Genomic DNA, 15016 nt, shown 5'->3' on the forward strand with positions numbered 1-15016 from the left:
GCTCAAGGCACCTTCTGCACCCCCTCCCATCCAAATATTCTAGTTGGATATTTAGGGCAAGGGGTGTAGAACAGCATAACATTTTTGGAGTTTGGATCAACATTAACCACTTCAGCCCCGGAAGGATTTACCCCCTTCCTGACCAAGCCATTTTTTGAGATATTTTAACTGACAATTGGGTGCAACACTGTACCCAAATAAAATTGATGTACTTTTTTTCCCCTCAAATAGAGCTTTCTTTTTGTGGTATTTGATCACCTCTGTGGTTTTTATTTTTTGTGCTATAAACAAAAGAAGACCAACAATTTTGAAAAAAAAAAAAAATATTATTTATTTTCTGCTATAAAACTTACCCAATAAAAAAAATGTAAAAAAATCTAATTTCTTCATCAGTTTAGGCCAATTTGTATTCTGCTACATATTTTTGATGAAAAAAAAAAAAAAAACAATACACATATATTGATTGGTTTGTGCAACAGTTATAAGGTCTACAATAGGGGATAGATTTATGGCATTTTTATTATTATTTTTTTGCTACTAGTAATTGTGGTGATCTGCAATTTTTAGCGGGACTGTGACATTGCGGCGGAAAGATCGGACACCTAACTGACATTTTTGACACTTTTTTGGGAAGCAGTGACATTATTACAGTGATCAGTTTTAAAAATATGCACTGAAATTGTACTAATGGCACTAATGGCAGGGAAGAGGTTAACATCAGGGATGATCAAGGGGTTAATTATGTTCCCTTGGTGTGTTTACTAACTGTATGGGGAAAGGGCTGCCTAGGACAACACACAGATCCGTCTTCCTGCATAGCAGAAAGACAGGATCTCTGTGTCATCCCCTAACAGAACGGAGATCCGCCTTGTTTACTTTGGCAGATTCCCGTTCTGTCACTGCGGGGAACAATAGCAGGCGGCCAGCGGACATCAAGTCTGCCAGACCCACTAATTTGCTCCCCCGCTGGGCAATCGGTGCGCGTGCAGGCACAGAATGCCGCGTACGAGCCGGCGTACACCTACAGTGATTCGCGCAGCCGAGCCAACCTGCCACAGTACAACTGCATCAGCTGATCGGCAAACGGTTAAACTGGACATGCATATGCATTGTAAATCTAAAGTGGTCCTCCATTCTGGTCAATGGTGTTTACCATAAGTGGAAGCTCAAGTGCACCAATTAGTTAAATGTTCCGTAGCATCTCCACTCTCAAAATATGCACTCTTTTTCTACCCGTGACTTCACTTTTGTCAGTTCTCTGTTGGGAGGTATAAATACAGTATATATATATATATCTATAGATATATAGATATATATATCTATATATCTATATATATAGATATATAGATATACATATAGCTATCCTGGTAACAGGAGTGCTGTGGAGTAGTTTTTTTGGGTTATAAATTTAAGGACCTCAGCTGAGCAACATGATCTGCCTAAGAAGCCCTTTACAATAAATGACTTACTCACACACATTTGACTTCACATTGTGCCTATCATCCCTGAATCAATTGCTCCATGCAATGCATGTTCAAGTTATTTTTATTTGTCATGACAATGCATAAATTTCATATAGAAAGGTGCTCTTTGTTGGAATGTGTAAATGCTAAAACATACCCAAACAGGAGGATCATATCATATTATATCAATATATAAAGTACCAAGTTTAAAATAAAAAGAATATAGAAAGCAAATAAGAGTTCCATAACCAGTATAAATGCACAAGCATGTAGTAACGCCTAATAATGAATGATTCATTTAACAGATAGACAATGCTTTATAGTTTTGAATGACTTGAAAGATACGCTACCTTCCTACTGTACCTTCTTACCCAGATTGTGCCTGCTTTCTTATGAAACTGTGTAGGTGTCAATATGCATTAGTTTGTAAGCATGAGTTAAATATTTCATAACTATAATCATCACTCAATAGTGAAGTTTAAAAATATGTGTACATACTTCAAATGAACTAAGTAAATATGTTTGAATTATAAATATTATGTATAATACTTTTTTTTTGTGCTAAGTTGAAAGGTATGAAAGTGTGTAGGCATAAACCAATAAAGCTTTTTTTTTTTTTTTTTTACTACAACTCGTAACATTCTGGTGCCACTGAATATAATAAGAAACACTATATTAGCATGTACTAACAAAATGGAAAAAAAAAAAACAGTAATAAGAAAAATACTTCTGGTTTTAAACACGCAGGCAACTCTTGCCAGCTGGTCCCAACTTGCCATTGCATTTGTGTAGGATTTAGTCATAATACTGAAATAAAACACCTACTACAATCATTGCTAATTTGCATAACTAAAATTATAACATATAAAAATGAGAAAACAAAATGAAATACAAAAGCTCAATCTCAAACTGCTTAGACCCGAACAGTAAGTTTAAAATTTAATATTAACCTGTGTTTTCTTAACCACTGCTCTTGTTGTGGACCATTATTTCAATTTAGTAGGGATGTCATGGAAAAATGCAAGAAAGGCTTTTATTATATACGGAACAGAACTAGTGGCTAACTGCATATGACAATACTTGTACATATTGTAGTATTTCTTGATTATATGACTGGTGCTGATTACCTGCTCAAGTAAACAGTTTTCAAAGAAGAATTGTGTTGGCTAGATTATACTTATCATCATGCTGCTCTGCTAATAACAAAACTCATACAATGCTTCTAAAATAATAATAAGAAAAAGCTAACATAATAAGACAACAAATCTAACAGCCCACTAAACAATAAACAAACACATTTATGCATAATCTGAGGAAATAAATGTAAACAAAAATAAGGAAAATGTTTCATTGTCAGAGTTTTCCACTAACATAAGTTCTTACTTTGTTTTAGTACTCATTTGCCAGTAAGGAAACGCACAGGCGTCTAGTCAACGGCCACTACCTTTACACTCTATTTTTTTCTTCAACTGATGTGTAGGTTGTTTTATTTTCTTTAGGTTATACTTCCAATGCATTTTTCTTCTTGCCAAAAGCATAGGAAAGCTTAAAAGCACATAAATGACTCTGAAACATAAGTCTATGACTCCAGCTTTAATAACTGATATGATCATACAAAATATACATGTTTAGTTTTCTTTTCAAATCCTTTTTTTCTTGGTGGCGATGTGAGCAAAAGGTATTTCCTAGGGGATGTCTTTTTCTTTGTAGACATGAAAAATAGAATTATCTTGCATTATGTTATGTCAAATATATCCATCTTCATCTTCTTCATCATCATCGCCTCCTTCATCCTCGTCATCATCTTCAATCTCATCTTCATCATTCATCATTTCGTCATCGTCTTCATCATCAGACCAGTCATGAAAGTCTCCACTTCCAAAATCCCCTGATGTGTCTGAATCACTGCCTGCGATAAAATATTAATCAATAGTTAAATATTTAGGTTGAAGAAACATTCATTTTTAAAATTACAATGAACAAAAACTATCAGGCCATACATAGTTACATAGTTAGTCTGATTGAAAAAAGTCCATCCAGTTCAACCAATAGAAGGAAAAAAATATATACACTGAGCAAAATTATAAACGCAACACTTTGTGTTTGCCCCTATTTATCATGAGCTGAACGCAAAGATCTATGACATTTTCTATGTACACAAAAGGCCTATTTGTCTCAAATATTTTTCACAAATCTGTCTAAATCTGTGTTAGTGAGCACTTCTCCTTTGCCTAGATAATCCATCCTCCTCACAGGTGTGGCATATCAAGATGCTGATTAGACAGCATGATTATTGCACAGGTGTGCCTTAGGCTGGCCACAATAAAAGGCCACTCTAAAATGTGCAGTTTTATCACACAGCACAATGCCACAAGTTTTGAGGGAGAGTGCAATTGGCATGCTGACTGCAGGAATGTCCACCAGAGCTGTTGCCCTTGAATTGAATGCTTATTTCTTTACCATAAGCCGTTTCTAAAGGCGTTTCAGAGAATTTGGCAGTATATCCAACCAGCCTCACAACCGCAGACCACGTGTAACCACACCAGCCCAGGACCTCCATATCCAGCATCTTCACCTCCAAGATCATCTGAGACTAGCCACCGCATAACTAGCCAATCGGTTCGCATAACCAAAGAATTTCTGCACAAACTGTCAGAAACCATCTCAGGGAAGCTCATCTGCATGCCCATCATCCTTATCGGGGTCTCGACCTCACTGCAGTTCGCCATGGTAAACTACTTGAGTGGGCAAATTCTCACATTCAATGGCATCTGGCGCTTTGGAGAGGTGTTCTCTTCATGAATGAATCCCGGTTTTCATTGTACAGGGCAGATAGCAGACAGCATGTATGGCATTGTGTGGGTGAGTGGTTTGCTGATGTCAACGTTGTAGATTGCATAAAATGCACCTGTGTTCATTGTCCATAGCATCTCTATGCATTCAAAATGTCATCAATAAAATGCACCTGTGTTCATTGTCCATAGCATACGCCTGTTCATACTATAACCCCCACCGCCACCATGGTGGCAGTGGGGTTATAGTATGAACAGGCGTATGCTATGGACAATGAACACAGGTGCATTTTATTGATGACATTTTGAATGCATAGAGATAGCGTGATGAGATCCTCAGGCCCATTGTTGTGCCATTCATCCACAACCAGCACCTCATGTTGGAGCATGATAATGCACGGCCCCATGTTGCAAGGATCTGTACACAATTCCTGGAAGCTGAAAACATCCCAGTTCTTGCATGGCCAGCATACTCACCGGACATGTCACTCATTGAGCATTCCACAGGCCACAATCAATACCCTGATCAACTCTATGCGAAGGAGAAATGGTGGTCACATCAGATACTGACTGCTTTTCGGACCCCCCGACCCCAATACAGCAAAACTGCACTTTTTAGAGTGGCTTTTTATTGTGGCCAGCCTAAGGCCCACCTGTGCAATAATCATGCTGTCTAATCAGCATCTTGATATGCCACACCTGTGAGGTGGATGGATTATCTCAGCAAAGGAGAAGTGCTCACTAACACAGATTAAGACAGATTTGTGAACAATATTTGAGAGAAATAGGCCTTTTGTGAGTCTATTCCACATTTTTATCAAAATATTTGTTTTATATCCAAAATTCACGATAATGACAGTTTTTCTTATTATCTTTTTTAGATAAAACAAGAATTTTACACAAAGCTTTACAGATTGTGCATGCGTCTACTGTTCAGGATTTGGTGCCAGTGGGAGATTAAATTGGTGGCTGACCATTGCGAAGAATTAGAGTACACCATTCCAAAAAAATATGAAATTTCAATTATAGATTGAGTCTAGGGGACTTAAAGTGTAACTTCATTCTTTTTTCTTCCTCCTCAACCAGTATTAAAATAAGAGGTGTGAAAGGGCAACTTCCCCTTTGTGCACTCCAGCACTGCCATCTGTATTCTTCTCTGCAGCCAACAGCTGGACCTCTTCTTGTTTGAACGATGGTCAGAATTGTTCAACCCATTGCCTGTAAGGTGCATCATAACATGGCCTAGGCTCACAGCACTCTGGTACTGAGCAGCACTCACATGTCCTTATGTAAACAATGCTTAGTCCAAGAGGAAGGACTGCCAATTGGTGGAATTGCAAGAGAACAGGAAGGATCAATGACATCACTGGGCTGGCCAGGATACTGCAGGAATAAAGGTACTGTATATAAAACATTTGTTTTAAGTAGCAGGACCTCATGAAGGGAAGGGAGGTAGCGGCAGGAGGAAGATGTTTTAACTACATGTGGGCTTCTTATATCTTATTAGGACTGCAACATTGTCATCATTACTGGCTCTTTTGACACACTTTTGGGTGTTGCAACTCATATGTATGTGTTCCCACTACTCATGTTGCATTACAAAATCCAGTGGGAATACTAAGGTTACCCCAAAAATGTCATGGCAGGTGTAAAGACCAAGGGAGGGCTTTCTGCCAGAATCCCCAAGATAAAAAGGAAATCATTCGATTATTTTTCCAGCACTTGCTTAGTAAAAACAAATTTTTCGTTTATTTATTGTGTTCACATGAAATCAGATCAATAGAAGAACAAAGATGAGAGACTGCTTATCAGCTTGGTTGAGGTTTTAAATTTAAACACAGGACAAGGAGAAGATGTTTTTCTAGTAAATCAGTTCCTTTCATATGCATAAAAAAAGGAAAACATATTAACAAAAGTCTAAGTATTCACACTTAAAGTGGTTGTAAACCCTTACACATACCCAGTGAAATGACTAGCCTAACGTGATACACAGAAATTAAACAAATCCTCCTACATAAGTTACATCTGTTTATCTGGTCTTCTCTTCTCTTTAGCCAAAATGCTGATTTTATAAAGCTTGTCTAAGCTGTCAGAAAAAAAGGGGATGGAGAACTGAAGTTACACTCTGCAGAGCTCAGTGATGGGAGGTCTACAAGCTGATTGGAGAGAAGTGGCACACCCTCCTTCACACAGCACACACAATCATAGCTGAGGCTGTCAATTAGTTGGAGATCCCTCCCCTGTCACCTTTTTTTTCTTGGTGTCAGTAAAACTTGTCAGTGACTCATGCTAATAGCAGAGGAATGGATCAGCAGACAGAAATGATACTGAGTGCTCTTAATTGAGACAAGTACTCACTATACAGGGATATGCTTTGTTCATATTTTGTGCCTGAGGTTTAGAACTGCTTTAAATATATTAAAAGTATCTGAATAGGTAAAGCATTTTGTGTTTTAACCACTTGCCGCTCGCCGGCTGTCATATGACGGCCAGGCAGCACGGCTCTCGTTCTGGGAAGGTGTCATATGATGCCCTCGCCTTCCCAGCCCACCAGGGGGTGTGCGCGTGCCGCCAACGGCACTCGCGCAGGCCCGCCGTGTCACTGGGGACCTGATGCGCGTGCCTGGCGGCCGCGATGTCCGCCTGGCACCCGCGATTGCCCAGTAACAGAGCAGGACCATGGATCTGTGTGTGTGAACACACAGATCCACGTCCTGTCAGGGGAGAGGAGACCGATGGTGTGTTTCCAGTACAGAGGAACACGGATCGGTCTCCTCCCCTAGTGAGTCCCCTCCCCCTACAGTTAGAATCACTCCCTAGGAAACATAATTAACCCCTCGATCACTCCCTAGTGTTAACCCCTTCCCTGCCAGTCACATTTATACAGTAATCAGTGCATTTTTATAGTACGGATCGCTGTATAAATGTGAATGGTCCCAAAATAAGAGTCAAAAGTGTCTGATATATCCACCGCAATATCGCAGTCACTATAAAAATCGCAGATCGCCACCATTACTAGTAAAAAAAAAAATAATAATAAAAATGCTATAAATCTATTCTCTATTTTGTAGACGCTATAACTTTTGCGCAAACCAATCAATATACGCTTATTGTGATTTCTTTTACCAAAAATATGTAGAAGATGACATATCGGCCTAAAATGAGGAAAAAATTTGTTTAAAAAAAAATGGATATTTATTGTAGCAAAAAGTAAAAAATATTGTGTTTTTTTTCAAACTTGTCACTCTTCTTTTGTTTATAGCGCATAAAATAAAAAACACAGAGGTGATCAAATACCACAAAAAGAAAGCTCTATTTGTGGGGAAAAAATGATAACAATTTCATTTGGGTACAGTGTTGCATGACTGCACAATTGTAATTCAAAGTGTGACAGCGCTGAAAGCTGAAAAATGGCTTGGGCAGGAAGGGGGTGAAAGTGCACTGTATAGAGGTGTTTAATTGTAGCACAGTATTTTCAGTTAACTCATAGTGAACGTAAAAGAAAATTACCACATTCCACTGAGCCAACTTTTCTGGATCCTGTCACTTCATTTCCATATCTGTCAACGCACCAGCACTGACCAATGCTTGCATGACACTGAGCTGGTTTGTAATAGCCATCCTCATCACATGCTGGAATGTAATGTCCTGTAGAAACAAAACATTTGTAATGTATAGAATTAACAAAATGAATCAGATTTTTCTTTTGCAAATTGAAAAGGTTGACTTTAGAGACGTGTTAAAATCAATTTTTAATAACTGTTAACATACTGCATATCAACAAAGATTGCTACTTTAATTGTATTACTACAGTCTAAATGAAACATTTTGCTTTGTTAATTTTTATAAGATCTTTTAGAAAGGTCAACATTGTACACAGGCTTGGAAATACTCGAATGGAAAATCGTAACTGTTCTGCTTCACTTCCTGCATAGACTGTGCACTAAATGCCCTACCCCACTCTAAACTCCTTTCCAAAGTTCAAAATAAATGCAAAGATGTCTTCAGATGCAGGATAAGATACTTTTGTGCTACCATCACATGTTCAGGTTCTGCAGTACCTTCTATTGATAAAGCACGCCATAGACAGATTGAAATTCGGTGGTTTAGCAGGAACCGCCCGAATTTAAATCCATCTATGAGCAGGATGGTTGTACTGAAGCTGATCTATCAGTTGACTTCAGTACAACCGGCCTGCGGAGGGTTTTTTTTTTGTGTGCGATTACTGCCACCGGATATACAGTATCTGGCAGCAATAATCATTGTATTCTGACAGCGGAGAAACCTCCCACCATCAGAATACAATAGCAAAGCGGGAAGGATTCCCCCATCAACAATAAATGTGTTGATTGGGAATCAAGCTATTTTTTTCCCTTCAACTCATGGTGGACCAGAGCCACTAACTGAAAACTGCAAGCCACAAAAAAACTCAGATGAGGAAGGAGATCGGGACATGTAGGCAGGCATTCTTTATGTCCACTAATGCCAGGAAATCCCCTGGCTGGAGCAAAGTCATTCAAAACCTTTGTCCTTTAAAAAATTTGTTGAGACTCTGTAAATCCAAAAAAATTGGTCGAGCAACTCCATTTGGCTTGAAATCATAAACAGGTATGGATAAAAGCTGAGAACCCCTTCCTGTTCTGGAAGTGGCATGATTACTTTCTTGAACAAACAGGTGACATGAGAGACACCCTCTTTAGTGGAAAAAATGAAAAAGCCTGAAAACATCCCCCTACCTGAATGAATGGGGACACCTCTCTTCATATAGAGGAAGACCTCTAATCAGATCTTTGCTGCCTTCAATGACCAAGTTCTTTTGTGGGGCTAAGGTTTCAAAATGGATGATAAGCCCTGTGACAGACAAAAAGACCTCGAGGAAAGCTTTTACAAGATAACCTTGCGGACCAGTATTTTCAGCCAAATATCCTATGTGTGAACGGACATAATTTTCAAGCATAAAACCTGCTGAGTGGAACCCTTCAGGGCATCCATAGTAAAACAAAGAGCCTGAGTGAACTCTGCGAAGTTTCTGCTTATGTTACGCTCACTGTCTGTGAAATACAAGCTCCTAGACAGGTGCTTAATGCAGCCCTAAGACTCTAACAGACACCAAAACACTGCTACTGCATAGCAGCCCCAGCAAAAGAAAAGGGGGCCTTTAGCAATGTTTTGAATCTCTTATTTGCTGGATCCTTGAAAATGGCAACATCATCCACAAGGCATGTCACATTCTTGTTAAGATAGGAAAACAGCTGCCTCAACTTCTTAACAAACTTTTCCTCCATAGGATGCAGCTGAGAAAACCCTTTTTGAGAGGAAATAACACCTTATCAGTGTGAGCCCCTCCTGCAAACATTCCCTCCTCTAAGTAAGAGGAAGTGAAAAACTAGAAACTTTGCAGTGGCCGTCGTGAACTTAAGTTGCCTTAAAGGACTCTGATTCAGGAAGTAGTAAATGTAATATTTAAGGACAATTCCAGATAGAATTCGCTAGGCCTCGCTGGACCTAAAAAACATCTTGAACCTGAGGTTCCTCAGACTCAGGTGACTCAGATGTGAAAACAACTGACCCTTCTGCATCCAGCTCCACCACATCCACTATCTACCTGTCATCCACTCAATCCTTTTCCAAAAAAGTAGAAGGGACCAGCGAAGGAGAGTGACCATGCTTCTTTGTACTTTGCCCCATTGAGGCAAACAGACAGGCAAACTTATACTCTACACTCGCCAACAGCTGACAAATCCTCCTTTGTAAGTCATGTAGACATCCTTGTTTTAGCCACAAGACTAGACTGACATAAAGGTTCAGATTATCCTGATACCTTTGGCCTTCATCAGCCTGAAAAGAAGAGTAACAGACCTGTGTATAGACAAAACAGCCTCCCCTCAGCATTTTACAAGACCAAAAGAGAGTGGCTGTGGTCAGTTATGAAAGCTATATCATCCACCTTGTGAAGGACATGTAAAAGAAGGTCAGATGACAAAAATATCATGCAGTGAACACATCTAAGCTCTTTGCCATCCAGTTTGGTGTTAAACTACTGTGCCTCCAATGCCCTTCTGCGTTATCTTCAATAATGAGAACAATAAGGTGCTGAAGGGCAATACACAAGGCATGAGTTTTGAAGACTATCTAAAAGATCTTGAAATATTTGATTGCTATTTCACACATTGAAAAGCATGAATAAAAAATTGAAAGATCCACAGAAAAGCAAAGCAAGCTGACTTGAAAATGAACACAAAAGTTAACAATAGCTTCAATCAGCCAATTATTCTGTTTCTTGGTCAGCTATGTAAGTAAAGATGAAAGTGTCACCGATGTCACATCAGTAGTAAAATTAAAAAGTTAGGGGAGCTTTTGCCCAACTACAAGCAACCTCGAGAATACGTCAGCTTGGCAGAAATAATAAAGAACAAATGGGTTTGGGACATGAAATAATAAAGAAAAAATTGTGAACAAACTTCAGACGTTTATCAACATATTGCTTTAGCTTATTCAGTAATTGAAATCAGAAGTTGTCTTCAGTGCTGAATTATGGATTGAGCACAATAAAGCAGCTACACACCAAAAATGTTCAAAGAATGAAGGCTGGTTCACACTAAAATGTGCATATTTTTGTACGCTTCATTTTTGATAGCCCATTCATTTCAATGGTCTGCCAAATGCATGGGAACGCATAAAAATCAAGGCAGACACTACTTTTAAAAATCATGCTACACCAAACAACATGGTGTTGCACCACATTTGCTAGATGCATTCAGGGTGCAAGTAATGCTTAATGGCACCCACGCACCTTTAGCTAAGGCAGCGTGTTCCCGTACAGTGCGGGAAATGCATTTTTCCTGCCCGCATTCTGGTGCGAGTGGGCCCTTCAGTGAGCCATCAGAAACTTGTACATCATAACCTAAAGACAGATACAAAAAGAAGTACTGAAAGACAGTAATGGTTCATACATGAATTGCACAGGAAGGAGGTCCGTGTTCATGTGTAATTCAGTGCAGTGTGATTTTCAGCCTATTCATTTGAATGGGCTAAAATTGCACTGGATCAAACAAAATGAACTGTATGCACTGCTTTTCAAAAAGGCACCTAACCAAATCACATGGTACTGCTGTACTATGCGATCTGAAGCAAGCAAATGCGCTGTGTTTGCGATCCGCATTTGGGGTGTCGATAAGAATATATTGACCGCTGAAGAAGATTGCACAGGCTATGCATTTTAAGCACATGCATGGCAAACGTGCACGAACGTGCCTTTCTCGCACTGCATTCTGTTGTGAAAGTAGTAGTGGAGTGTTTTACCATGTTTAAGTGATATCCTTTACTGGCTAACTTATTAAAGATGCATGCTTTAGGGACGACTCAGATCCCTTCTTCAGCATTTATGCATTTGTCAAAATATGGAGTAGATAGAGGCTTTGCAGCTGCTCTGTGCTACACAATGAAGTAAAAAGGAAAAGACAAATTTGAAAATATACAATTGATTAAAAATGTAACAGTTCAAATGTATGTCAATTTTAAAACTTCAAATGAAAATGATTATTTAACCAAAAACTATCATGCTTTCAGAAATGTATCACTATTTTGCCTGACATCTTATGCAAATTAACTAAAAAACTAACCTTTCACCTTTTAGTAGTGTCTTGACAAATCTGATAAACAACAAGTTAACTCGTTTACTGTTTTTTTTTTTTTTTTTACAATTAGCTGATTTTCTCTAAGAGCCCTTGCACACTGGGGCGGTTTGCAGGCGCTATTGCGCTAATAATAGCGCCTGCAGACCGACCTGAAAGTGCCGCTGCTTGTATTCCAGTGTGAAAGCCCCGAGGGCTTTCACACTGGAGCGGTGCGCTGGCAGGACGGTAAAAAAAGTCCTGCCAGCAGCATCTTCGGAGCGGTGAAGGAGCGGAGTGTATACCGCTCCTTTACCGCTCCTGCCCATTGAAATCAATGGGACGGCGCGGCTATACCGCCGGAAAAGCGCCTCTGCAGAGGCGCTTTGCGGTGGTATTTAACCCTTTCTCGGCCGCTAGCGGGGGGTAAAACTGCCCTGCTAGTGGCCGAATACCGACGGTAAAACGCCGCTAATAATAGCGGCTTTTTACCGCCCACGCCGCCCCCGCCCCAGTGTGCAAGGGCTCTAATTTAAACTAATAATTATTTACAAAAGCTAATATTATGGAATTGAATGTTTAATGATTCAGACTAAGAATGGCACCGGATTGGCAGATATCATCTCAAAAACAGTAGGATAGGAAATACTGTCTGATTCTCAAATGAGTAGTCTGAGTAGCTGGCCTGCCATGATACCCACTCAATGTTGACAATGTAACATATTTGGTGACATAATCCTTTCCTCAGTTTCACAGCACAGAAAAAAATTCTGTCTCCACTCAGGAAAGTTTACCAAGTTTCAAAAGCTTCCCGTATAGCCATAAGCATCTCTGACTTATTGAAGAGTTTGTTACCACATATGTAATTCAGAATACCCTGTAGGCTGTGCTGTACATTGCATACTCCTGACAAATACAATCTGTAAGCTGCGATATAAGCTACATAACCCCAACCACTGGGATTTGTAAAATGTGCTTTAAGTTACATAAACCAAACCCCTCCACCCTCTAAGCTATGCTGTACCTAAAGAGCTCTCTCAAGACCTTTGCAACCTTATTGTTGCAAAACATACTGATGGGATTGATTACACTAGGATTTCTAAACTTCTGAAGGTCCCAGTGAGCACTGTTGGGGCCATCATTCAGAAGTGGCAAGACCATAATTTTACAATAAACCTGGCCACACACTGGTTACAGAAATCCTTTTGTAACCAATGCCATTAGTATGTTTTGCAACAATAAGGTTGCAAAGGTCTTGGGAGAGCTTTTTTCTTTTACCCATTATGAGATGTTTATAGGCCATCAGTTGAGACTGAACCAGCTTATAATAATTTGCACTGACAAGGGGCAGGATTGCTTTCTAATTATGCATAGATTTCAGCTGGTGTCTTGGTTTTCCATACCTTTTTGCACCTCTCTTTCTTCATGTTTTCAATACTTTTTCCCTGTGTCATTCCATTTTATGACACATAACTTAAAGTGGTGTTCTGCCCCCCCCCAAAAAAATAAAAGCCAGCAGCTACACATACTGCAGCTGCTGACTTTTAACAAAAGGACACTTACCTGTCCTGGAGTCCAGCGATGTCGGCACCCCAGCTGATGTTTCCTTCAGCTGTCGGGTGCTGCCACCGCCATTGCGGGTAAGGGTACCCGGCAGTGTAGCCTTACGGCTTCATGCCAGGAACCCTACCGCGCATGTGCCAAGCCCCCGCTCCTCTCTCCTACTGGCTCTGTGACAGGGAGAGGAGGAGAGAGGAGGAGGGAGCCCCGCGGGGATGTCACAGGCCCCGGCCCGGACTCCCGGATGTAAGAACAGGATACCTGTCAAAGACAGGTGTCCCCACCCGCCTCCCCCCCAAAAAAGATGCCAATTGTGGCACCGGAAGGGGAGAGGAGACAAATGAGTGGAAGTTCCACTTTTGGGTGGAACTCCGCTTTAATTTCTGAATGTATTTGTTTTGGTTTCTTTGTATGTATGGATTGCATGGGTTGTTACCGACATGTGGTGAATATAGGTAAGATATAGAAAAATATTATCAAAGATCAAATTTAAAAAATGAGAATTCGTAAAAAAGGATAAACAAAAAAAAAATTAAAATAAATAGAAAATAAAAAAAAAGTTGAAAACAAATAAAAAAGTGAAAATGATAATAATGAAGAAACAGAAACTAGCAATCCCACAGCAACCATAATAAGCAGTAAAAAGACTATCTTAATAATGGGGTACCACAAGCACTGGTATAAGCAGCCAACTAGGAGATCAGGTAGTAAACATATCGACGAATGGGGAGTAGCTCACATACATAGATTTAACAGAGAGGGTGGTCGGGGCTATAAGGAAACACCAACATACAATATTTTAACCAATATGCTTCTTTGACTTTATATTTTACTACTACATACTTACATTAGTTTTATGTACAAAATATTTTCTGTTTAACTGAACTAAAAAATTAAATTTGTGTTTTTCATTCAATGTGTGTTTCATGCATAATGTTATTTCTTACTGAGTTTTTAGTTACCAGTAAGTTGGGCCTCATTCACACTGGCAATGACATACATGCAGTTATATGCATTTATATGAGTTTATAGGAATTTTTAAAGGCAAATATATGCATGTAATAATTTTAAATGGTATAATTTACACTGTGCTTTTACCTGATTTAAGGTGCATTCAGTTTAGCTGCGTTTACAATAAAACCCAAAAATCTTAACCCAATCCTTTATCTCCAACCCTTGACTCTAACAAAAACCTTAATTTAATCCTTAAGATTTAGTAAACCATTGCAAATCTATACTTAGCTCAACGTGCGCAGAAAGTACCAGACCATCTTGTGCCCATATTGGTGCTGAATGCTAACTGTTCTGTGCCAAGATCTATAAATTTTAGGCCCCTTTCACATGGGGGCAGATTCCGTTCTGATCAGTAAGGGATTTACTCACAGATCCCCTGCAGATCTGTGAGCAAATCCTTTACTGCAGAGAAGGTGGATGATAGGTCAGTGTCTGATCAGTCTATGTAGCATGGACACAAACAGAGCCCGCTCTGCAGGGTTGAGGGTGACCAGATGTAAACGGGCAGCTATCCGCCTAGACAGAGGAGGAGACCATATCCCCTTGCATTTGTTTTTAGTGGACCAGATAAGAT

At 39.6% G+C, this 15016-nt stretch overlaps 1 protein-coding gene across 2 annotated transcripts in view; it reads right to left on the reverse strand.

The window, feature by feature from the left end:
* Positions 1-265: 265 nt before the first annotated feature.
* The window catches only part of SPOCK3 (SPARC (osteonectin), cwcv and kazal like domains proteoglycan 3), a 570427-nt gene continuing 555676 nt past the window's right edge, over positions 266-15016 (reverse strand). For both annotated transcript variants that reach the window (XM_073606091.1, XM_073606097.1), the window contains exons 10-11: positions 7766-7903; positions 266-3372 (exon numbers count right to left, since the gene is read on the reverse strand). In XM_073606091.1, the coding sequence (XP_073462192.1) occupies positions 3209-3372; positions 7766-7903 (302 nt within the window). In that variant the 3' untranslated portion in view covers positions 266-3208. The remainder of the gene's footprint in view (positions 3373-7765; positions 7904-15016) is intronic.

This window comes from Aquarana catesbeiana, linkage group LG01, assembly GCF_042186555.1.
Source record: "Aquarana catesbeiana isolate 2022-GZ linkage group LG01, ASM4218655v1, whole genome shotgun sequence".
In the NCBI taxonomy this organism is placed as follows: domain Eukaryota; kingdom Metazoa; phylum Chordata; class Amphibia; order Anura; family Ranidae; genus Aquarana; species Aquarana catesbeiana.